Consider the following 26837-nt stretch of genomic DNA (forward strand, 5'->3'; position numbering starts at 1 on the left):
CAACCATGTCATCCCAGGCAGAAAGATACTGAATCCCCTTGAAATTACATCAGAAGTTAGGCCAATTGTTTGAAGTCCATTATTGTTTGTTAGTATTGTGGTATCATTCTTGGTGAAGGCTCTGAAATGGTATCAAGTTTGACTTGGCATAATTTACTGTTATCCTCAGTGACTGGCAAATCTAGAGCAGCCCCTGGACTGTAGGAGCAATCGCTTGGAGGGAGAAGTGAGGAGCCAGTCCATATATGGAAACACTTGGAATCCTTCCGAGTCTCAGGTGAGCAGCCACCACTGTCATGCATTTGATAAACACCATGGGGCCTGTGGCGAGTCCAAAAGGCAGGGCTCTGAATTGGTAATGGCTGGCTCCCAGCCGAAAGCTTAAAATGTATTCTGGACTGCCTGTTTGGTTTGATGCGATAGTACACATACTGAAGATCTATACAGAACATGCAATCATCCTTGCAAAGAAATGGCAAAATGAACTGAACTGTGACCATTCGGAACTTTGACTTTTTTATGTATTGATTCAATCTTCTTAGATCCAGGACTGGTCTGAGGTCCCATCTTTTTGGGCACTTAAAATAAATGTGAGTAAGTTCTGAATCCTATCTAGTCTGATGAGACCTTTTGGATGACTCTTTTGTCTAACAGTTTTTGAATTTCTAGTGCTACTGCTTTCTTCTGACTGGGTGGAACATTGGGAAGCTATAGGAAGTTGGAAAAATATAATGGAATTGCCTCTGGATATTATCCTTTGCACCCAGAAATATTCTGTTATATTTACCCAGGTGCAAGGATAATCATCCCCTGACTGCCTCTAGAGCTGGACAGTAGGGCAGCACTTCAGGAGCGCTGGAAAGATCTATCTAGAAAAGTGTCACAGAAACCCTAATTTTGCAGGCCTCTTTTGCTCTAGGCTGACATCTCCCACTGGAACTTCCTCCTCTGCCTCTGAATTTGTTGCCTGAGCATGAATCCTGGAAAGTACCTTGAGATTTATGGAGCCACATTTTTCTTACCACCTCTTTGATTCCTGCAGAAGGTTAGATGAGGGGTAGAAAACATGAATCTCATGGCAGACAGTCTCTCTCTCATTCCTTTCTGTGCACTACACATAAGCATTTCTTTTACAGACAAACCAAATAATGATGTGCCATCGAAGGGGGGCATTGATGAATTATGTCTTAAAGAGCTCTGCAAAGTTATACAGTCCCATCCAGGCATGTCTCTATATGGCAATGCCTGAACTGGCTGCTTGTGAGGGGCCTTCAACTGTGTGTGAGATCAACCTCATGAAGCGTTGGAACTTGAAAATAAATAGAGTGGCCAACTGAGAGGATGTTCTTTTGAAATCCTCTGCAGACAAGGAGTCTGAGTATTTGACAGCACTTTGGTCAAATCTCTCTGTAGCCTCGTGAAGTGTGCCAGGTAAGAGAGACCTCAAGGTGAAGTTCACCAAGGCAAAGACTTGCTTTCCAAATCTGACACCCTACACTCCCTGTTTGGTGGGTAGACAGAAGAGCTCTGTTCTGCTAGCTCTTTCTTAGTGGCTGCTGGCACCACCATAGCATTTACATTTACTGGGAATCCTTTGCTCCGGTTTGGTCTATCTTGGGGGGGGTTAAAAATTTATCAGGTCTTTTTGGAATGAGTTCAGCGGTACCTGGCTCCTTCCATTCCCAGCAGGAAACTAAATCAAACTGCTCATGTGCCTGGGGGTGGAGGGCAAGACATACATGGGCTAGAACCAAAAAGCTTCTAAAAATTCCTCTGGAGAGGGATTTTCAGAAGACCAACCACCCTTTTGTCTATGTCTCCAAAGGAGATATGATCTGGTGGTGATCTGAGGGACCCTTCCCATTCATCAAAATCAGTACCTTCCATGACAGAATCCAAAGGGGAATCTATGTGCCTCCTCTTGCACATTCTCTTCCGATGGATCACTTCTGTGGGATGTTCAGGAGAGGCATCAGAAGGGAGGTAAGTTCCTCTACAGGAACTGCTTGGAAACTAGTTGGAACTGGCTGTCCCTGTGCAGGAAAAAAGTCTGATCAACTTGAGCTTGGAACCAGTGAGGGAATGGAAACTGAATCTGAAGAACGAGAAGCTAGTTTTCTAGACAGAGAAAAAGCCTTTTCCACCATCTCAAAAGCAGGCAGGCCCAGAGAAGCTGCGACCAACTGCACCGGAGTCGAAGCTTCTGGTACAGGCAGATCACGACTCCTCTCAGATCCTTGCCTTAAGGATGGAACTGGACCCAAACTGTCCAGGGATGAGGCTCAGAGGTGCAGGGACTGATTCAACAACATCAGAGACTATCCAAGTACTTTACTGACACTTTGGCACCAGGAACTGTTTCGATCTGAAAGTATTGGAGTGGAACAAGTCAGGAATGCCATCAGAGTCAAAGAAGAAATCTTCTTTGGATCAGACTCAAAACTCCTGGGGTTCTGAAACAGTGGGACAGATCAGATAAGGAGAGAGAATAGTATGAGACATAGCTGGAAAGCTCATGGATCCAACAGGGGATACAGCCAATATGATCCCACCTGGATCTGAGAAATTTTCGCATCATCCTATCCACATCCACTTCTGATAAACGTCTGGAGGGCCTGGAGAATGCAGTGGATTGTGGAATTTAATGTTTCTTTGGAGATTGTAAGAATGGAAAAAGTAGAGTAGGAGAAAGAGGTTTTATCAAGTACTCTAGCATGTCAATTCCATGAGAGGTGCCTGGCTTCAGATCCAAGGGTCTGGGATCAGAGGTAGGCACCGTAGGACTAGCTGATATAATTATCAGATCAGAGGATTTTGGATCTGAAAACTCTGGATCACATCTTTATATCAAACGACGTTGAATCAGAGATTTTTTCGGGTCTTGACTGGTGGCTCCAATAAAGTCCTAGGGGGCTCTGTTGGAGAGCATTTTCTGCGCTCCGATGGAGCAAACATAGAAACTCTGGCAGAGGTTTCAGCCCAAGAAGATGAAATCACAGCAGCAGGTATAGGTCTTTTAAGATCAATTTATTGTGTCAGTCAGCAAGAGCCCTTAGATTAACAGGTGCAGCAGATACTGCAGTTGGCATCCAAGTGGCTAGCTCCAAGAAAATAAACGCACTCCTTGTGGGCATCAGAGTTCCTAATTTTATGCCTACAAGTAGTGCATTTCTTGAACTCTGTTGGTTTTTCAGATATGACAGGAAAGAAGGCACAGTAATAACCTCCAAAGTGGTACTATAAAAAATTAGAAGAAAAAAAAATTTGTATGTAGAAAGAAAAAGGGGAAAAAGAAGAATTACCACCCATGGTAAATTAGAAAAATACTCTGTTTAAAGGGTAATAGGGAAAAACAATACCAACTATGGTACGAGAAACTACTATAGAAAATATGAAGCGTAACACTTGCAAAAGCTTAGAGGGAGGATAGGAATGCAAAAAAAGAATAACTTTGAAGAAGCTTTTAGAAAAAGTATGCAAATAACTCACAAGAATTCGCTAACTTTTTGCTCGAGAGAGGAACCACAATGGCAGCAAACTAGATTCAAGGTATTTGGGGTGGACAAGGGCATTACGGACAAAGAGAGGAGCTCGAGAGTTGGTTCCAGAGTCTAGAGTATATGGTTGAGTCAGATCAGAGGGTCAGATCCAAACTCATGTGCTGAGGAAGAATGGAAAGGACAACATCAGATCTGATTCTACTGAGCGGAGAAAATATTACCCGCTTGACTAAAATGCTGGTATACCTCAAAATTTCTAAAATTACCAATGACAACCAGTGGGTAACTATTGTTCAGAGGCCCACAACCTTCTTCTATCAAGCTGTGGTTTCTGTATGCAACTCATTATCAGTTCTGCATGTCTCCGTTTTTCCATTTTCCATACTGTCTGATTACTTTCAAGTTACACAATGAGATCACCTCAGGGCCTTTTCCGCTCCTGTTGTTGACACTACCTCTCACTACAAATGTATTACTTCCAGGCTTTCATTATTTAAATAACTACTGCAGTGAAAGTACAGTTATGTAAAATCTTACCACAACAGTAGATGTCCTTCTCTTCACTGATGCAGTATTCTAAACAGAAAGGATTTCCCACCCAGGGTAGCCAGACTCTGGGCCAATATAACAAAGCCTAATGATCTTATATGTGCAGTGCGTCACAACACAGGGCATAAAATGAACGTATGAACACAGCTACTTAGAAGTGAATTGCCCCAGAACAGTTTGCATAGGACAAAGGAGTCCATGCACATCCAGAAGGAAAAAAATGCAGAAGAAAAAGGGGAAACACTCAGCCAGAAGGGAATCCAAATCAAAATGAAGAACAAATAAGAGGGGGTTGGAAGGAGGGAGTGAATACTGCAACAGTGAAGAGAGTGACATCTACTGTTAGGGTAAGATTTTACACAACTGTATTATGTTCTTTTATATCACTGTTGCAGTATTCCAAACAGAAGGGAGAGTAAAAAAGCTCAAGAAACAGAATGTGAGGTGGAAAGCTTTGAAAAGCCTTCAATAAACCCATATAAAATGGTTCTAGCAAACCCTGCTCTGGCCCTAGGAAACCATACCAACTTGTAATGCTTAGTAAAGATCTGCACTGACGACCAGCAGCTTCAAGGATGGAACTGGTGTCAATCCCTTGAGAAAGGCACAAGAAGAGGCAACAACCCTAGTTGAATGAGCTCTAACAGAAGAAGAGATTTGCCACAAAAAATATACCAAAAGGAAATGATCTTAGACATCCGGGAGGAGATGGTTTGCTTAGAAACAGCCAAACCCAATGTCCTGTGATGAAAGGAAACAAAAAGCTGATCAGACTTATGAATGGTCTCTGTTTTATCCAGCCAGTACCCGAGCTGTCTGTGCAAAACCAAAGTATGCAGGACCCTCTCACTAGCAGACTGAGGAGAAGGGAAAAAGGAAGGGAGTTGTACTGATCAATTCAAGGACAATTCATTTACTAACTTGGGAATAAAAGAGGGATTACTATGAAGGGACACCCTCTCCCTGTGAAAATCCAAAAAAGGAGGAATGGCCATAAGGGTCTAAAGCTCAGAAACCCTCAGAGCAGAAGTAACAGCCAGCAACAAAATAGTCTTCCAGATACAATGTTGTAAAGAAGCAGAATCTGCAGGCTCAAAAGGAGTCTGAGTCAATTTTTCCAAAACAAAGTTAAAGGTCCCAAGTAGGTAGAATATGTTTCCTGGGAGGCCTAACATGCAGGATGCCTTTAAGAAATTGTTTCACCTCAAAATGAGGAGGCAAAGGATGATTCAAGGGCATACAAGCATACATGGCTGACAAATGGGCCTTCACAGAAGTGTATGCCAGGCCAGACTGGAGTAACTCATACAAATGAGAGAGGACCAGAGTGACCTCCACTGAAAAAGGGTTCTAGTTATGAGCATGGTACAGACAATCTTTTCCATCTGGACATAAGATTTTCTGATTGAGGGTTTCATTGCCTCCTGTAAAAATCCTGAGCATGTCCTTAGAAAAGAGGTCCCAGAAAGGGATCAAAAGTCTAAAATCAACTGTGCCAGTTGAAGAGTGGACAAGTGAAGATGGATGAGAGACCCCTTGCCCTGTGTGAGAAGGTCCAACCTGTGAGGTAACTTGTGGTGACTGCCCTTGGTCAGCTGCATTAAGAAAGGGAACCAGTGCTGTCTTGGCCAAAAGGGAGTCACTAGCAAGATTTGTGATGAGTCCAGCTTAATTTTCTGCAGGACTCAGGAAGAGGAGGGAAAGCAAAAAAACATTCCCTTTCAAGGGAAAGAGCATCTGTCGTTCATGCCAGATAGCATGGCACCCTGGGACAGAAGAGGAAAAAGCTGCCTGTTCAGAGGGGAGGCAAAAAGATCTACCGGAGGAATACCCCACTGATGGATAATCTCTAGAAAACTTCTGTGAAGCAACCATTCATGAGCCTGTGTTTTGGAACTGCTCATACAGAGTTTGCCACTAGATTATGATCTGAAAGAATGTATACTGCCTGAAGAGTTAAACGATAACTGAAAGCCACCTCCCAAGCTTGAAGGGCCGCCCTGCAGAGGAGGAAAGATTTTGTGCCTCCCTGCTTGTTGACATACCACATCACTGTAGTGACATCTGTGTACACCTTCAAAGGGCCTGGACAGAATATGGGGTGAAAAGTTTGAAGGGTCAGAATCAGAGCTCTAATCTCTTTGATGTTAATATGGACTGACTTCTTATTGGGTGCCAGAGACCCAAAACTTTCAGGTGACTAAAATAAGCCCCTTACCCCATATCTGAGGCACCAGTGAACAGTTCTTGAGAAGAGACTGGAGGCTGAAAGGGCAGGCCTGGGTTGAGAGCAAACTGTTGAATCCACCACACAATCTCCTTCTTTAGATAGGAAGGAGAGGTACATTGAAATCCACAGGATGACAATACTATAGCCTAACTGACTTGAGCTACCACTGAAGCTTGAACATATGCAGTCTGGCAACAGGAAGCACTGGAATAGAAGAGGCCATGAATCTGAGTGCCCGAAGAAACTCACTGGCTGGCATGGTAATCAGAGGAAGAAAAGACTGAAAGAAGGCTGTCGATGACAAAACTGTTGAAGGTGGAAGAGAGGCCAATACTAGCACTGTTGAATCCTGCATACCAGATACACAGGATCCTGAGAGGGAGTTAGGACGGACTTTTGGAAGTTCATATGGAATTCCAAATCCTGTAACAGGCAACTAGAAGAAGGCACATAAAACAACAACCTGTCTAGATAAGTTAAAAATATGAGTGCCTTGAAGCATACAGATAAGAATCAATGGAGCTGGGCATTCTGTGTATACCCTTGTTGAAGTTGAGAGGCCAACAGGCAAGGCAGAGAACCAAAAATGAAAGGAAGTGACAGAGCAAATTAAAAACTCCCTGAAAAGAGGGTGAATAAGGATATGAAAGTAAGTATCCTTTAGATTCAAAGACACCAGAAAAGCCTGAAGTAGCAAAACAGGAAATATGATTTGAAGAGTCAGCATCCAAAAGAAGGGACTTTGAGAAAGGTGTTGAGCAAGGAGAGATCCGGAATAGGTCTCCAAGTGCCCTTTTGAGGAACCAGGAACATCCTGGAATAAAACCCCTTTCCCACTTAGAAAGGGGGACAGACTAAATAGTTCCTTGGTTAACCAGGGATCCTAGAAAGTCTGGGAAATGATGAAATTGCTCTACAGGATGTTGAGGCATCCCTGAAAAATGAGGGAGAGACTTCCATAGCATGAAGTAACCCTGACACATGCTAGAAAGAACCAGAGAGTCTGAAGTGATGACACGACAATTTGGAAGACAAAGGGAAAGCCAAAGACACAAAGGAACCTGGTCTAAAGGGGGGGGGGTTGTCAAAGAGAAGCAGGCTCATCAGATAAAGGAGGTTTCTGGGTCACAGAAATCTGAGAAGCCTTAGCAGAGGGGGCCCACCTACCATCCTTCCTGCCCTTGGAGGCCTGGAGGGGTTGCCTGCGAACAAAAGCAGATCTACAAGGATAATTCCTCTGGAACTTGGGGATAGAAGAGACAAAATATGTTTAAGGTCCTGCAAGGTTTTGCCTTTCTCTTGAACAGGTTAGCAGCAGCAATCTCAAAAAGATGTTTACTATCCAAAGGAGCATCCAACAACTTGGCCTTAATGTCTTCAGGCAGAGACAGGAGACAAAGCCAAGAAAAACGTCTCATGACAGACCCAAAAGCCGCAACACTGGAAGAGGAATCAGCAGCATCAAAGCTACACTTAATAAAGTGGTGAGTCACTTAAGAAGCAGAGCCTAAAATAGATGAGGCAGAAGCGCTGCCTTCATAATCAGGAGGTCAGAAATAACCTGACAAGCCTGAGCAATCAGGACCAGAGCATACCTGGTCATGTGGGTCTGGTTAACTAACAGCCCCGAAGGCCAAAGTAGAAACAGTGTAAATTTTCTTACCAATTCCCTCTATTACTTATCAAAAGGCAAATTTTTGGAAGAGGGCAAGAGCTTAGAAGTTTTGCCAGAAGAGATGGACACCACAGCAGCATCAGCAGAAGGACATTTGAATAAATACTGACAATCTTTGGATTCCTTAGATTAGGTTTCTGATGAGGGGCCTTGGTCCTATTCTTCACAAGTGCCTTTGGCTTATGGGTCCAATGAGGAGGAGTCTGTTACCCTGAGTTTGCTTTTGAGGAACTGTCCTTTGCGGACACAATTGCTAGGGTGATGGAATATTTTAAGTGAGATTGGCAGTTCCACCTATGTTGGCTGCCTTGTCAGCCACTTTCATTGCTGCTTCCAAATCCCCTGACTTTCAGTCTCCTGCTGCTAAGAAACCTGACAGGATCTGCTAAATGGTTTAGGAGTTTCCACCTGAAGCAACACACATCTTCTCTGAATATCAGACACGAGAAAAATCCCACTTAAAATATTCCATCACCCTAGCAATCGTGTCCTCAAAGGACAATCCCTCAAAAGCAAACTCAGGGTAACAGACTCCTCCTCATCAGAACCATAAGCCAAAGACGAAGGCATCTGTGAAGAATAGGACAAAGACCCCTCTTATCAGACACTGAAACCTAATCTGAGGAATCCAGTTCCCTAAGTTGTTTAGAAGGGGCAAATAACCAAGGAAGAGCAGGCACAGACACCTCTTGAGGAGGCTTCAGGGCCATCAAGGCAGAAAACAAGCCATGAGTAAACTCTTGCCATTCCCTTTAAGGATCCTTAGAACAGACTGAAACATGTTTCATTTTTTTGTCCTTTCTTGGAAGGAAATTCACCCCTAACACATACCAGAGGTTCAGACCCTTGGCAACATTCAGTAAGAGAACCGGGAACCTCCTCCCTGACCAGTAGCTACTGAATCAGTCTAGCACCCTCCAGGAGAATCAATCACAGTTCCCCCGTCAACGTTCAGGACAGACACCTGCAAAGCCTCAGAGGTTGTGCGAAAAGTTGGATACAAGCCAGCCACTGATGGGGTAGTGACAGAGGAATCCAATGTAGACTATGAATGACCTAAAGAGCTATTACCTCCTTCTAGAGGGATGTCCAGTGGAGGTTGAACAGCTAATGAATCTGGTTGAGACTTCTTGGCCTTCTTATCTAGTGGGAGTATCTTGGGGTTAAAGGATTATGACTTGGTACCCTGGACTAACAGTTTATGATGTTGGTTTTCAAGATAAATGGCCAGGGAAGACAAACAGCTTCGGAGAGTCTTAGGCACAAACACCTTACAGATACTAAAAAAAATATGGTTGTGGAAAGCATCCAAACAAAAAACAGCACTGTTCGTGACAATCCTTATGGGGAATCTACCTCCTACACTGACATTTTCCCTTCCTGGATGACATGAAATCTAGGTAGCAAAATAAAATACAAGATCAACAAAACAAAAAAAAAAAACACAGGAGGGCACTTATCTGTTGGCTAGGTATTCACACAGCAACAAGGCATTCAGACCAACTAGCAATAATGGCATTCGAACTGGCAGCAAAGATGTTCTGGATAGTTGCGTCTGTATGTCCCTTTTATGCCCTATGTTATGTGTGGGGTGCATAGATGTGATGTATGGCACATACAAGATCATTAGGCTTTGGTATACTGGCCAAGCGGTAGGCTGCCCTGAGTGGGAGATCCCCTCTGTTTAGAATACTGCAACAGTCATATAGAAGTACATCCCAAATTACTGGCTTTTTTTTTGTTCTTCCTGCCAAGCCTCTTCTCAACTTTCTAACATACTCTTGTGTGACAATCCTACTGCAAAACTTAGGTGGGTTCTATAAAAATATGATTCCCCTTTCATATACTGCAATATAATTTATGGAGACTTTACAAGAGAGTGCTCTGCCTTCAAATGTACCACTAGAAAGTACTGTCTAGCACTTACACATTGCAAAATGCAACCGATTCCACAGATACAAACTCCTTCTCTTCCTCCTCCTCATCTGTTTCAGGCTTCCTTGGGGGCTTGCCTTCTATAAGAAACACACCAACAACCTAAACGACAGATGGGGAGAAAGAGAGAGAGCATTTAACACTGAAGATATAAATGAGGCCAATGTTTTCTTGCACCTCTTATGTTCATTCTTTTTTTTAAAGATCACCTTTGTGCAATTTCCTAACTTTGGTGACTACACATGTAGATAAACAATGAAACCATACAGTTAGCACCATTCTGTAAATTACAGACTATCTTCTCTCACACGTGGCACCACACAGTTGGTACCACTAAGTAAATTACACACCACCTTCTCCCATGAGTAATGCCAGTTGGTACCACTATGTAGATTATAAACTGTTTTCATCTCATGATTGACAACGAGCAACAATAAAAGACCATCTTTTATCATTCTAATTGTTCAAATCTCTGTTATTCAAAATTCTAATCTGGTTCCTACTCTAACAGCGAATGCCTGGACTTGTATCAAAATACTGACCAGTTACCCAAAGTTGTACATTTTCATTCACTGCTCAATGGAGTGCTTCACAGTATTTTAATCTTTCTTTTGTCCCAATGGTGTCCCAGTCCCAGCGTAAGATAACACTCTATTCCAGTCATATGCTTGCCCTGTCATACTCATGTCTTTCAGAAGTACAACAGCAAATCTGTAGTTCAGCCTCTAGTCTGTACTCCTGAGCATACCCAGCCGTGCTTTTTGTATTTCAGACATACTGCTGCATTTCTGTGGATGACCTAATGTACTAATGCCTTTCAGCAGATGCTACACTGGCTTAACCCAACTTCCTGCTGCACTTTTGTGCATGTCCAGCTCTACTTTTGGTCCTTCATTCCTGAGCACACTCTTGCATGCTCATATACTTCAGTTGATCCCGTACCTGCTTAACCCAGCCTTTTCCTTGTGCACTCCTGAGCATACCCATTTGTACTTCTATCCTTTACACACACCTGCACTCTTGCACATGCCCAACAGTATAGCTGCACTGCAGAGCATGCTTTGATGTGTTAATACCCTTAACAATTACATGCTGCATCTACCCAGGTCAGCTTCTCCTACCCCACACATCTAGTTATGCTCATGTCTTTCAGAAGTATTTACATGTGTTTACCAGAATGGCCAGCTGTACCCTTTACATTTTCAAATTCAGTCCAACAGACACCATTATTATTAATATCAAGTACAGGCTTAACAAATGTATGAAATTATAAAATGTCTAAACAATAGTAACAACTGTACTAACGCAAGACAATTACAAAGAAAGAACACTAAACAAACTCAAGAACGGTAGTCATAACGAAAATGCCCCAAGCAAAGACACCCAGATGTAGAAAAGTGTGACAAGTTAATACTTAGGATAACAAATGGCATCAAGTGTTTGCAGACTGAATGACTGACATAATGTATGAAATGTATGCAAGGTAAGTGAAAAAGCAAACACAATGAGTGTAGTAGGAAGTGATAAGGTGAGAGATGGGACAATTTGGGAACCTTTGTACTTGGGTAAATTTCAGACATTAGGTAGAATACAAATCTATACTAATGGTGCAGATTTAGAAAAGGACCTTACAGTGGTGGACACAAAAAAGACAGGTATTCATAAGGCAGTGGAGCCTGGGAAGAAACGACCAGGTAATGTAACAATTGTTAACAGCAGATTTACAGATGAGGGTGGGGTGGGGGAGTCTAAGTAAACAAACTAGTACTACTATTGATCATCTGTCATGTTGTTACGTCATAAAACATCACATCCAAAAAATTATATACTTCTGTTGTCAACATTTTTGATATGCTCAAATTGGATTTGTTACATGCTACACTTTGGATTTTGGTTGTATAGCTGGAAAAGGTGCAAAGTCTTGTACCTTTTCACTTTTTTTTTTTTTTTTGAGTTTGTGTGACCTTGAGCTAATTTATCTAGAGACCAGGGGTTTGCAGGCAGAGGTGCACATCAGGAAAAGGCAGGAAAAGGCTTGGATTCATAGCTAACTACTGAGCATGCGATTCCATGGACCCTAGCCCAATTTCCAACTGCCCACAGCACTGCATGATGAATTAAGTGACAGGCAAATGAAAGCTGACAAACTTAAACCTTGGATTACTGGAAGCAACTCATTAACATCTCATAGTTTCAATTATCCATGCTGTCAGTCCATACCTGCCCCCCCCCCCCCAAAAAAAAGCACTTGTGGTACATTGCAAATTTTGGAATATGAGTGACAATAGGTTTAAACTGCACAGGCTGTGAAGGACAAAGGATTTTTACGGATGGGGTAACTGTATCAGTCTTCTAGTCATCTGGAGTAACTCCAGTTTTTATGGTAAGGCCAAGAATGAAGGTTAGTGAATTCAAGACATAGGTGGAAACCTTTTAAAGGAATTTAAGATGTAGGGTGTTAAGAGTCAGGAAGATACTTGGCAGACAAAGCACTGACAAGCCCATAGGCTGAAATGGGAGACAGGGACAGAGAGGCAGAGAACAATCTGAGACTAAAGATTTGGTAGGGTTAAGAGGTATAAACTAAACTGCTAACTGCTGAAGGAGAAGTGGGTTGGGTGAGAAGAGACTTGAGGTGTGTCAGCAGTAAGTGCTTAACCACTGTCCTGTGGGGCCAAAGCCATTTCAACAGGTATACTGCAAAGAATCATGAAGAGGAAGTCACTCCATTGCAGCAAATACACACAAGCATGCACACTGCACACATACCTCTATGGACAATTTAGAGAAGTGCCAATCATTGTTGGGACGTGTAGAACAATGTGTGTGTGCTGTGTCTTTAAGAAGCATATCAAGGACTGAACGTGCTTATATAAATAGCGAGCATGTGCTATACTCAGTGCTATTTTGAGAGTGCAGCCAGAGAGTGAACATGTATGAATGTAATAGCTAGTTTGCTTATAAGTTTATCTAAGTTAAAGTATTAAGTCTCAAGCCTGATGTATCTGTACATAATAAAGTTGCATGAACAGAACCCATGAAGTGTCGCCTATTGTGTCCTGACCAAATGAGTGACATGGAGTCAAAAGGATGCCAGAAACTGATACTTAGAGCCACGAGGTGCAGAGATAACAGTGAAGGTAAACTAAGAGAAATGAGCACGAAAATGAGCCAGGAAAAGCACCAAAGGTACTGAAAAATTGTACAAACAGTTTATTTTATAAAAAAGATGAAACGGAGCACTGCAAGGACACAAAATGCATTATTAAACAAGCAAAAAGGCACAAAAGGTTTATTGATAACGCAAAAAGTTTAAGATTAAGTTATCTGATAAAACGATTGTTAGAAAAGTACATAAAGGGTCACAAATTATCACAGCTTTGCAAAACGAATATATTTAGAGCAAAACAGGCATGTTTAGATAAAACAGGCGCAGGAAAAAACAACGGGCATGAAAAGAGATTAAACGAGCAAAACGAATATAATAAGGGCAAAAAGGGCACAATAAGTGTAAATAAAGCAAGGCAACTGTATGTTTTTTGGGCAAAGTACTGTGTTTGGCATAAATGTGTGTGTGCAAAATAAAGAAAACCAACGTAGAAACCAGAATGTGGTAATAACGAACTCAGCCAGCAGACTCCGAACATTGACACCAAGACTTTATTACTGTAAGCGCTTTCGGTAGAGACGAATCTCCCCACCTTCATCAGACAATAAGACACACTAAGAACACCCATTAAATACATTGCAGTGTTCTAATTATTGCACTAATTGATTAATTGTTTAATTAATTATAGCGACAATTCCTCCATTGAATCAAGTAAAAAATGATACATAAATATTAATACATAAATGTTAATATATAAATGTTAAATAATAATAAATGCTAATAATGATGGTAAATGATTCCATAAAAGCATATTAAATGTACTAAAAATGCATATGAATATAACTATAAATATAAGCATACACATAATGTTTTATATATACAAAGTACAGCCATTTCAAAATGTTTCTTGTGCTGGGTGTGTTCATCTGCAAAATGCTGCCATTCAGTGTGTGGCATGCACTATAAAGAGTTACTTAATGAAGTACCGCCATTTTGGGGAATTTCAGTATGCTGTGTATTGTTTATTTGCAAAGTGCAATTACTTCGAAATGTTTCTTATTCTGAGCTTCTCCTGCCCAGTTCATTCACACAGTGTAGTTATTTAAAATGTTTCATACACTGACAAGAGGTAATTTCTTACAGTACAATGATTTCAAGAGTATTACAGTGCCTGAGAGACTTATTTCGCAAAATTCAGTTATTCAGAGGCTTATTTACAAGTACTGGCATAAGTTTCTGGCATAAGTATATGTGTGTTATGTTCGTGCATATTTGCAAAACCCTTCACTGCTATGTGTTAATATGGCAGGTAGATTTCGAAAACCCTCACGACTTGTAATTGATCAGAATATTGCAGAGAATAAGAGAACATTTGAGCAGAGTACGACATTTCGACATTTTTACACAAGCAGCTTATTCAGACAAAGATGCATGCACTAGGGCATTCATTTTGCTAAACCTAGCTGGATCAGAGGCCACAGAAAGAGAGTGTTAATTTGTGTATGCACCAGCAGTATATGAACGAGAAGGTAATAAACATCATATTGTTGTACAGGCTGAATCAAGGGAAGACCCAGAGTGTTTGAAGTGCAAATTCAGGGAGATGTGTAACCCCCAGACAAATACTAAATTAGAGAGGTGCTTGTTTTGCACAAGAGATCAGAAACATTTGCAGCTTATATAACTGACCTAAGAAACAAAGCCAACACGTGTTGGTTTCGTGACTTAAAAGATGAGTTGATAAAGGACAAGCTTGTGTGTGGTATTAATAGTGCTGCTGTGAGAAAGACTTTGCTTTGTGACAGTGATTTAACACTCAACAAAGCTATAGAGATTTGTCAAATCAATGAAGTTACAGAAAGGCACACAAGTATGCTTGCAAGTGACAAGATTATGGTTTCAACAAGCTCCACAGCAAATGTAGACAGCATGCAACACATTGCAAACAGAAGCAGGCCTAAGTACATGGCAGCCACAGCCCCTGCTGGTTCACCAAAGAAACCATGTAGTTGTCTAGCAAGTTCTAAGAACGGAAAGTACAGTTGTGTACCTACCATAAATGTAGATGTTAGAGTGTATTCACTGCTGCAGTCATTACAATTGGGTTATCCTTCTGGCAGGCTACCCACAGTCGGCCTGAATTCCAAAGTCTAGGTCCGGCGTCGGTTGCTGTCGCCTCTTCACTGACGTCAGTGCACCAGGAGTATAAAAGATGCAGCCAACGCCATTTTCTTCAGTTTTTCTTGCCCCAGATGTCAGGTGCCCCTAAAAGGGTAGGCTAAAAATATGCCAATAAAACATACATGCACCAAAAAATATATCTTCATCTACAAGCAAATACACCACATAGGTTGTATAGAATAGAGAAGAGCAGATAAGTTCCAGCAAAGGTATGGGGGATGGTGGGTGGGTAACCTGGACTGCAACAGTGAATACACTCTAACATTTACATTTATGGTAGGTACACAACTGTACTATGTTCTTCGTGTTTCACTGTTGGTCATTACAATTGGGTTGAATCCCAAAGCTAAGGTTGGGAGGCTGGGGCCAAATAGAATTAGGAGAGGCTATGAGGCCCTGTAGAACTGCAGTGGCAAAGCCTGCCCTGGATTTAGAGTAGAGAGGTAAGTGATGGTGCTTTGTAAAAAGTATGTACTAAACTCCAAGTTAAGATGTCTTTGGTTGGTACTCCTCTGAGGAAGGCTACTGAAGTGGCTGCTGCTCTGGTTGAATGCGGCCTAATGCCCTTAGGCACTGATTTGCCATGCTGTGATAGCAGAAACGAATGCAGTGGCCTATCCACTTTGAAATAGTATACTTCGAGATAGCCCTTCCTTGTGATCCTGCGGCATATGCCACTAGGAGTTGTTCAGTCTTTCTGAAAGCTTTATTTCTGTCCAAGTAGAAGCGTAGCTGCCTGTGAATGTCCAAAGAATGCAGAAGTCTCTCACCCTTATTCTGTGGGTTTGGATAAAAGGTAGGCAAATTAATTCTTTGGTTCAGGGCCACACTGGACACTACCTTAGGCATAAATGTTGGGTTTGTCCTCAGAGAAACCCTGTCAGGATGGAAAATGATAAAAGGCTCCACAGCCATGAGAGCCTGTAACTCTGAGACTCATCTTGCAGAGGTTATTGCTAGGAACAGAGATGTTTTCCAGGATAAAAATGTTACAACAGCTGCAGATGCTGGCTCAAAAGGAGGCAGTGTGAGTTTTTCCAAGACATAATTGAGGTCCCATGCAGGTATTGGTGCTCTCCTTGGAGGTCTTATATTTTTGGCCCCTCTGAGGTACTGCCTTAGCAATGGATGAGAAAAAATTGGTGGTTCTGTATTGTAATGAGCTGAAATGGCAGAGGCATGAATCTTAATTGATGAAACGGATAGGCCTTTGTCCAGCATCTCAGTTAAGTATTGCAAAATCTGAGGAATATTTGGTACAATCATGTCAATTCCTTGTGCCTGGTTCCAAGCACAAAATCTCTTCCATTTTTCTGGTGCTAGGCCTCCAAAATAACATCCATCACCGCTTTAGAGAGAGGTGTGTTTTGAATGGTTACATTATCCACCAATCTGCCAAACTTAAGGTCCTGATTTGGCTGTGCAAGATCTGACCGTTTTGTTGGGTCAATAAGTGAGGAATTTGAGGTAATGTCCAGGCTGGGCATTGAGACAAGTTTTTTAGGATTGGATACCAGTGCTGGCGGGGCCAGTCTGGGGCAATCAGTATCATTTTTGGCTTCTCTTGTCGGACCTTTAGGAGTACCTTGGGGAGGAGAGGCAGTGGAGGAAAGGCATATAGCGTTAAGTTTTTCCAGCTGAAACATAGAGCATCCACTTTCGATGCTTGCTTGTGATATTTCCTTGTGTAGAATCTCTGTAGTTGGCAGTTGTGAGGGAAGGCAAACAGGTCTATGTCAGGGCATCCCCAGTTCCTTATTATCATGCTGAAGACTTGAGGATCCAATTTCCACTCGTGGGGATCCATTAGGTTTCTGCTTAGTTCGTCTGCCAGAGTATTTATCTTTCCTGGCAGGAATTGTGCTTGCAAGTGTACTTGGTAAGTCAATGCTGTGTCCCACAAGGTCATGGCTAGTCTGCAGAGGGGGTAGGAATGTGTGCCTCCCTGCTTGTTTATGTACCACATGACCGTAGTATTGTCCGTCTTTATCAATAGTTGTCCTGGATGAAGTAGATCCTTGAAGGCTGTCCGGGCATTCTGAACAGCTAGCATCTCTTTTTGATTGATAAGTAGATGCATTTGGCTTGTGGACCATGTGCCCTGAATACATCTTCCTGCCATATGGGCCTCCCAGGCATAATCTGATGCATCTGTTGTTAATGTCTGCCTGGCTGTGGGTAAAGTAAAAGACTGTCCCTTGTTGTGGTGACATGCCTTTGCCCACCATCGAAACTCCTGTCGCAAGCAGGGAATGAGGGTAATTTATTGTTCCCAGGCTGTGGCAATGATGTGTCCAAACACTTTTTAGATACCATTGTAGTTTCCTCATATGCAGTCTTGCATATGGAATTAGCAGAATGCAGGATTCCATGAAGCCCAATGCCTGCAGAATTTTTCTTGCAGATAACTGGGTCTTTGTTGCCAACATTTTGAAATAAGTAGTCAGTTGTCTTTGTTTGTCTGGCGTGAAATAAGCCATCTGGGCAGTTGTATTTAAGCTTGCACCCAGGAATAGTATCTCTAGAGAGGGTACTGGTTTTGATTTATTTTCGTTTACTGTGTACCCTAGGCATGTTAGTAATCGTTTTACAAACACCAGGTGCTGTAGTAGAATGTCCCTGTTCTCTGCTTGAATAAGGCAGTCGCCCAAGTAAGGATATATTTGTATTCCTCTTTGTCTGCAAAATGCAATTACTGGAGCCAGGCATTTTGTGAAGACCCTGGGCACAGTAGATAAGCCAAAGGGAAGTGCAGAGAATTGGTAGTGCATTGAGCCAGCTATAAATATGAGGTATCTTCTGCATGATTGTCTGATTGGGACATGCAGGTATGCCTCTTTTAGGTCTAAAGTCACAAGCCAAGCTTTCTTGCCCAGCATGGGCAGAAGCTGCTGCAGAGTCAACATCTTGAATTTCGGAATATCCAGAAATGTGTTTAGAATAGACACGTCCAGTATTGGTCTCCAGGCTTTGTCCTTTCTGGGCACCAAGAACAGTCTTGAGTAAAATCCTTGTCCTTGTTCTTACTGTGGTACTCGCTGGATGGCCCTCATATCCATGAGGGATAAAACTTGTTTTTGTGCCTCTGCCCATTGATTGTGTAGTAGGTCTGGCATGCCGTTTGCCCTTGGCAGGGTGTGAAAATGGAACCTGTAGCCTTGTGTTACTATATTCAAGACCCATTTGTCCTGGGTGATCATGTGCCAATTTTGAAAAGAAAATGCTTGTTTTCCCCCTAAAGGAGCCGCCAGAGTGCTTGGTGCTGGCAAGGGAAAGTCATTGAGACTGTTTCCTGTATGGTTGTGATTTATCTTCTCCGCTTTTGGAGGTAGAAGCACCCCATTGTTTAGACCTGTATGAGCCTCGGGGCTGGGATCTGCCTCTGGGGCATCTATATCTGCCCCTTTGTGGCCTGTCTGACACTGGAAAGGACCAATTATTTGCAGGCCAGTTCGTGCTAAATCTGGGAGGCTGTACCTGTAAGAAATCTTTGACTGTTTTCATAGGTTTAGCTTTGTCCTCCATTTTCTTCAAAACCTCTTCTGCTTTAACACCAAACAAGGTATCATGCTGTAATGGAGCATTAATAATTTTGCTTTAACATGATCAGGCAGATTTTGTTCCTTTAACCAAGCATGCCTCCTAATGACAGAACCCATAACAGCGGCCCTGCAGGAGGCCTCCAGAGAATCAAATCCACATTGCAAAGTATGCTTTCCCACTTGTATAGCTGCATGCAATAAATCCTGCATTTCTTTATTTTCTGCACAATCAGAATTTGTAAACATTTTCTGTTGAAGAAGTGACATAAGATATTGCTGATATTTAAGCATATGAAACTGACAATTAAAGCCCTTACAGCCAAGGTAGCAGAAGTGTAAATCTTTTTCCCCCATCTGTCCAGGGCCCTTGAATCCCTATCAGAGGGGATAGGGTTTTTTGCAGTGGAAGCCTTGATCCCTTTGGGACCCTGAGAGATAGTTTCTGGGTCAGCAGCATGGTTTTTATAAAGAAATTTATGCGAGTCAGGAACTCTGTAATATCTGTCTGGCTTAACAGGAGCTGGTGGTAAAGAGTCAGGTGACAGACTGGACTATGTAAATACATCTACAATGTCTAACACAGGAGGAATAGCAAGGGGCCTGTGCTGAGGTAAGTAAAAGAAAATCTCCGAGTATTTTCTTAGATTCTGAGTACTCTTGGCTCTCCCAGTGGAAGTGTTCCCTCATAGTATGTAGGGTCTCCCCAAAAGAGTAATCCTCAGGAGAGGCTGAAGGGATAGATTCTTAAGCATCGGAATCCTCATAGGGAGGAAGAGAGTATTCCTGTTCAGAAGAAGAATCAGAGGAAATGGAAACCTGATCTGAAGATTCATATTCTGTCTCTTGCCTAGGCCTCTTATCAGGAGAGGGATGGGAACCCCTGATCAAAGTAATTAGGTCTTCGGACATTTTAAGCATCTGTTTTTTAGGCATGGAGGCCTGTCAGGGGGAATGTTGTACTTGTTTCTTTGTCTTTACAGGTGCTTTAGTCTTTGTCTTTGAAGCTAAAGTTGTTTTCACATACAACTGTGCAGGTCTGAAAACACCCTCAGAAGCCGATGCCTGCACAGCGGCTCCGGACCAATCTGAGGGAATAGTTTCCGAGGGTCCAATACCTTGAGTTTCCATCGGCCTAGTCGGCTCCACGTGGGAGTCAGAAGCGGCCTGTGGCTCTGAGGTAGCGGGCATCAGGGGCTGCGAAAGCACCTCACTGAGAACCGGCGACTGGCCTAGCTGAAGCCTTGCCGGTTTTGGACCTTGGATGCCTGTCCTTTTCCTTTTCTTTGCGTTATTTTATAAATTCCGGTAGTCGGTTGCTCCAATGGCATTATATAATTAAATCTTCTGCCAAAATAATGAAATGCAAAATCGTACCGACGCTTAATAGTGCGTTGGTTAAATCTAGCACAAAACCGACAACTAGCAACGTCGTAGTCATTGCCTAGGCAAGGAATACAGTTAGAATGAAAATCCTTATAAGGTATTTGCTTCCCACAAGAAATACAATAATTAACTTTTTCTGACATAGGTCTGGAGCAAGAAAAAAATTTCCCCAACGGAGTACTTAGCTTTAATGAAGACTTCAGATCTGAAATTCGAATTTGAAAATCTCAGGAGTCGGCCGACCGGCACTTGCGAACTGCTTTTGCTTCGGGCACTGCGCGGCAAGAAAGACTGAAGAAAATGGTGTCGGCTGCACCTTTTGTAACCCTGGTGCACTGACGTCAGGGAAGAGGCAACAGCAACAGATGCCGGACGTAGACTTTGGAATTCAGGTTGACTGCGGGTAGCCTGCCAGCAGGATAACCCAATTGTAAAGACCAACAGTGAAACACGATGAACATCAGGTTCAGTGCAGTACAAGCATGAATAAGCAAAACCCACTTTCAACCTTATTGTTAACTGCTGCAATTGTGCTGCCAATCTTGAGTCTGAAAGAGAAATGCTTAGCATTTAGTCAGCAATGCTACAAGTATAAAAAAATGGAATAATTTTCAAAAGTTTTGCAAATCAAGTAAACCTCACACAGTTATAAAGAAAGGTCACTCAAAAAAAAACAAACTGATCAAGTAAAATTGCAGCAGTCTACTTTCTATGTAGATGGTGCATCAGTAGTTGGTGAAAAGGTTGATGCAGTGAATTTATTAATAAGAAATGAAGTGTTTTGTACTTTCCAGATCAATGGTAAATCCACCAAGCTCAAAGTAGACACTGGTTCAAAGTGCAATATGTCAGTAGATACTTTTGCTAAAGTGAGAGCTAATAACTCAATTGTGTCAGCTGAAGGATCCAAAAGTACTTTCATGTTATTTGGCCAAGAAGTGTTACAACACATATGGATCAACAAAAAGACCATACTGAGGGACTCGTGGGATCTATTAAGACAATTAGACCCAGAGTTACCGTATAAGGATACACTGTTTGTGACAATTGACGTGGTGGATTTATTTGGATCGATACCATATGGAAAGGGTATGGAAAGATTTGAAGATGAAGTATTTAAGGACGACAAAATGACACATGATGATAAAATAGCATGTATTGGTTTAATGGACATTATTCTAAGGAACAACTTTTTAGTCCATCAAGGGATTTTACCAACAATCCAATGAGTAGCACTTGTGCCCCTACATTTGCTAATTTGGTCCTCGCTAACTGGGAGGAAGAGTTTGTTTTTACATCGGAATATTTCCAATACTGTATGTTGTATAGAAGATTTCTTGACGACATTATTATTCTGTGGAAAGGGGACCATACTAAGCTTGAAGAATTCTTATTATACATAGGAGAGACAACGGATTTTTTAAAATTCACACACACCACATCCAACACTAATATTGCTTACTTAGACATAGAAATTACTAAAAATTTGAACACCATAGAATCAAAAGTGTATAGAAAAGACACTTATGTCAATTCTTTTCTTCACTTTCAAAGTGGACACCCCAGACACTGTAAAAGAAACCTGGTGAAGGGACAGTTCGTCAGGGGTTCCAGAATGACCAGCACTGACTATGAATTCAAAATGGAATGTGATAAACTGGAACGAATGTTCCTTGAAAGAGGATATCCCAAGGAATTCATCAGGGAATACAGGACTGAGGTGTCCAAAGCTAGAAATGGGAGGTTCAAACCCATATTGGGGCTTAAGGAAGAAATACAAAATCCCTATAAAAACAATTCAGAAAAGAAAGATAATTACCAACAATCACTTATACTAGAGTATAATGCACTCAACAGTAAGGTAAAAGAATTATTTCAAAACGAGTGGGAAAAGTTCAAAGCCTTTACAGACTTGGAAGGACTACTCGATTCTAACCCGAAGGTAGTGTTCAAAAATTCATACAACATAAAAAACTTACTAGAAAAAGGGAATCTAGGACACAAAGGTAAAAGGGGAAATCTTACAAAAATAGGCACATATAAATGTGGAAGATGCAGACAATGTGAGTACATATCCAACCAAGATAAAATTTATTTGGAAAGTAGAAACATTTGGTTACACAGTAAAGGATATTTTAACTGTGAGTCTAAGGGACTAGTCTACTTAGCCACTTGTAAGGGATGCACTTCTTACTATGTGGGGAAGACAGAGCGCACCTTGAAGAAGAGGATATATGAACACATTTATGAAATTGGTAAATGTAAAGAAACCAATGCACTTTATAAGCACTCACTTGTCTGCAGGAAATATAAATATAGTTTTTTTGTGTTGGACCAAATAAAAATCGACATAAGAGGGGGTCCTTGGGAAGAAAACATAGGCTTTAAGGAGTTGTGGTGGCAATTGGTTTTGGAAGCCAATAGACCCCCAGGGTTAAATGAAAACATATCTATTTTACCATTTTTAAAGTTAAAAGCTGCTAAAATATAACTTTGTGAACAATAATAAATATGGTCAGTAGATGGCAGTGTTCATTGTTAGTTAATGAAGTAAGTCTACCTATGAACAAATCCTTTGGAATGCAAACAAATACATTATTTTTGAATGAATTAATTTATATAAATCAAGTAAAGTTCTTTTTAAACAATTGTTTGTTTTTAAATTAAATTAATAATTTATTATTACACATGAAATGAATACAAACGTATTACACAAACATTGGGAAATGTTAAATTGAAGTGGGACTTTTTAATTAGAAGTGAAATACGATTGGTCAACAACAATATGAATTTTGGTATAAAGCTTTGATTTTAAGTATGCATTTTATCTCATGAAGTCTATTGGACGAAAACGCAATATTCAATAAAGCGTTCATTTTGTTTTACAACTGAGGTCGTGCTTTGAATTTTCCACACTCCTGCTTTTCTTTTCTCTTTTATATTGGTATTGGAGCCGTTTTGAAAAGTCTGCCGTATTGACTTTCTTCTTTAATAACTCAATGTGGCCAGTTGTGCAAAAAATGTTGCTTACGGAGGTGAAGAAATTCAAACTGAAGGCTTAGTAGTACTTTCATGTTATTTGGCCAAGAAGTGTTACAATTTGTTATTCTGTGCACTTCGAGGACCTGTGCAGTCATTACTGGGTCTCCAAAACTGTCTGAGAATTAATCTGCTTTCTTTTACTAAAAGAAGCTCATCAGATAAGCACATATCCTAGTTCCAGTTTTACCAAAGCTATTTTCCTCAGAGTATGCTGTTTTCGATGACAAGTTGGGCAAACTTCCAGTTGTGTATTGTATGAAGTTAGTCCCAGAGGTCAGTCTAGTGGTCAGACCAGCAAGAAAAGTCCAGATAGCCATGCAAGACAGAATCAAAGCTTAGTTAGATAAAATGGCGCAGCAAGGTGTAATTTGTCCAGTTACAGAACTAACTGAATGGGTGTCGTCCATGGTAGCAGCTCACAAAAAAGGCTCAGACGAAATCAGAATATGAACTGACCCAAGAGATTTGAACAAAGCATTGAAGTGACTGCATCATCCAATGTGTACACTCAAGGAAGTCACAGCCCTAATATCGAATGCCACTTTTCTTTGGTCTTGGATGTAGAGTTCATTTTTGACAAGTGATGCTTGACCGCAAATCCTCGTTACTGACTACTTTTAGTGCACGGTTGGCAGATATAAATTGCTCAGGATGCCACTTGGAATAAATTCTGCAAGGGAAGTCTTTCGGCGTGCAATGGAGCAAATTTTTTCAGGTTATCCATGTGCCATACAAAGAGATGATTTATTGGTCAGGAGGCAATGGTGAAGCAGAGCAAAAAGTACAGTTGTGTACATTTACCATAAATGTAGATGTTAGAGTGTATTCACTGTTGCAGGCATTACATTTGGGTTATCTGCCTGCAGGTAGCCCTCAGCCGGCCTGATTATCAAAGTCTTGGGTCCTGCATCGGATGCTGTCTCTTCTTCCATGACGTCAGGTAGTCAGGGGTATAAAGCATGCAGCTGACGCCATTACATCAGTTTTTCTTGCCCCAGATGTCAGGTGCCCCCATAATGGGAAGCAATTACATACAAGGTTACACCTCCAACAAAAAGCAAATACACCAGAAAGTTTAAATACAGTAAACAAAAAAGGTACAGCCAATAGAAGTCAGGGGGCTGGAGGGAGGGGAGGGTAACCAGGACTGCAACAGTGAATACACTCGAACATCTACATTTATGGTAAGTGTACACAACTGTACTATGTTTTTCGTGTTTCACTGTTGCAGTCATTACATTTGGATAGATTCCCAAAGCTAAGGATGGGAGGAGGCAGTTAAAGAGCATTAAGACCAGCTATTAAGCCCTGCAAGACTGCAGTGGCAAAAGCAGCTCTGGAATTAGAAAAAATAGGCAAGTGGTAATGCTTGGTGAAGGTATGTACAGAGCTCCAGATAGCAGCTTCTAGGATGTCCCTGGTAGGAACACCTCTGAGAAAGGCTGTTGAAGTAGATACAGCCCTGGTGGAATGTGATCTTATCCCCTGTGGGGTAGGTTTTCCATGGTGCTTATAGCAGAAATTAATGCAATGGCCTATCCACTTAGAAATGGTTTGCTTTGAAATGGCCTTCCCCTCTGCCCCTGCAGCAAAGGCAACTAGCAGCTGTTCAGTTTTCCTGATAGGCTTAAGTTCTGTCCAAATAAAATCTAAGTTGTCTGTGCACGTCCAAAGAGTGCAGTATTTGCTCTCCTTTGTTCTGTGGATTAGAAAAGAAGGTTGGCAAAAGAATGGACTGATTAAGGGCCACAATGGATACCACCCTTGGGCATAAAGGAAGGATTGGTCCTGAGGGACACCCTGTCTGCATGGAAGATGATGAAGGGCTCCACTGCCATGAGGGCCTGCAATTCAGACACTCTTCTTGCTGAAGTGACTGCTAGAAGGAAGGCTGTTTTCCAAGAAAGGAATTTCAACTCTGCAGTTGCAGCTGGCTCAAAAGGAGGTAGAGTGAACTTTCCCAATACAAAGTTAAGGTCCCAGGCTCTTGTAGGGGTTCTCCTGGGTGGTCTTAAATTTTTGGCCCCTCTAAGGAATTGTTCAACAGGGGGTGAGAGAAGAGGGGTTTCTAGTATTGTAATGTGCTGAAATGGCTGAGGCATGAATTTTAATAGATGAGAAGGAAAGGCCCTTGTGGAGTATCTCTGTTAAGTATTGAAGAATATGCGGTATGCTGGGCACTGTTGTGCCCATCCCCAGAGTCTGGCTCCAGGAACAGTATCTTTTCCACTTTCCAACACAGGATTTTCTAGTACTAGGCCTCCTTACTTCCAGAATGACATCCAGCACTTGCTTACTGAGGGATGGTATTGGAGAGCCCAGGTAATTAGCCAGGCTGCAAGGTTCAGGGTTTGAAGCTGGGGGTGCAGAGTCTGGCCCTCCTGCTGAGACAGCAGGGAAGGAGTCTGAGGCAGGTGCCATGGTTCCAGCAGTGACATACTGCGCAAGAGGGAGTACCAGTGTTGACATGGCCAGTCTGGTGCAATGACAACTGTCCTTGGCTTGTCCTGTTTGATCTTTAGCCAAACTTTCGAGAGGAGAGGCGGGGGGGGGCATAAACAGAGGCTTTCCCAGGTGAAGGACAGGGCATCCACTTTCCAAGCTTGTCCGTGGGGAGTCCTTGTGCAGAATTTGTCCAATTGGTAGTTCTGAGGGGAGACAAACAGGTCTATCTCTGGGCTCCCCATTTGTTTCTCAAAATGTTGAATATCTTTGGTTCCAGTTTCCACTCGTGTGGGTTCATGAGACTTCTGCTTAGGTAGTCTGCCAGTGAATTTAGCTTGCCTGGCAGGTATTGAGCTTGTCGGTGCACTTGGTAGCTCAACGCTGTGCTCCACAGAGCCATGGCTAGTCTGCAGAGAGGGTACGAGTGGGTTCCCCCCTGCTTGTTTACATACCATATAACAGTGGTGTTGTCTGTCTTTACCAATAATTGTCCTGGAAGAATATGGTCCTTGAAGGCTGTCAGAGAATTCTGTACAGCTAACATTTCTTTTTGACTGATATGCAGGTGCATTGGACCCGGGTTCTATTTGCCCCGAATGCACTGCCCTGCCAAGTGAGCCAACCATGCATAGTCTGATGAGTCTGTTGTTAGGGTTTGGGAGGCAGGGGGTAGAGTGAATGGCAGTCCCTTGTTGTGGTAGCAGGCCTCTGCCCACCAAAGGAACTCTGTCTTTATACAAGGAATGATATAAATCATCAATTCCAGGTCCTGAGAATGTTGACACGATAGGCTTTTTAGATACTATTGTAGTTTCCTCATATGCAGTCTTGCATATGGAATTAGTAGGATGCAAGAGGCCATGAACCCCAGGGCTTGCAGTATTTTCCTTGCAGACAGCTGGGTCTTTGTGGCCAGTAGTTTGAAGTAAGCTGTCAAATAAACTTGACCACGAGGAGAACGAGATCCAAGAAAGACAGTTGGTTTAATGCAAACAACACAAACAATGAATTCGATTGACCTAGGTTTCGTCCACAAAACTCAGACTTCTTCAGAATACTGAACATACCTCAAACCACACCTTAAATAACAAAATAAATTCACACCATGACACTTAGAATTAAAAACAATTAATTAATTAGCCCAATATATTAACTGTAAAAAATCCTTTGTTAAATTACTTATCATATAAAATAAAATGAAATAAAATCATAAACATATTTAATGGTATATCTAATAAAGCACATT

General features: G+C 41.9%; 1 protein-coding gene across 1 annotated transcript in view; it reads right to left on the bottom strand.

Annotated features, from left to right (window-relative positions):
- The window catches only part of LOC122805450 (angio associated migratory cell protein), a 925733-nt gene that overhangs the window by 390640 nt on the left and 508256 nt on the right, over positions 1–26837 (bottom strand). The window contains exon 8 of the mRNA XM_044075608.1: positions 9882–9991. Within this exon, the coding sequence (XP_043931543.1) occupies positions 9882–9991 (110 nt within the window). The remainder of the gene's footprint in view (positions 1–9881; positions 9992–26837) is intronic.

The sequence above is a fragment of the Protopterus annectens genome, chromosome 6.part1, assembly GCF_019279795.1.
Source record: "Protopterus annectens isolate FY-2018-M chromosome 6.part1, PAN1.0, whole genome shotgun sequence".
In the NCBI taxonomy this organism is placed as follows: Eukaryota; Metazoa; Chordata; order Ceratodontiformes; family Protopteridae; genus Protopterus; species Protopterus annectens.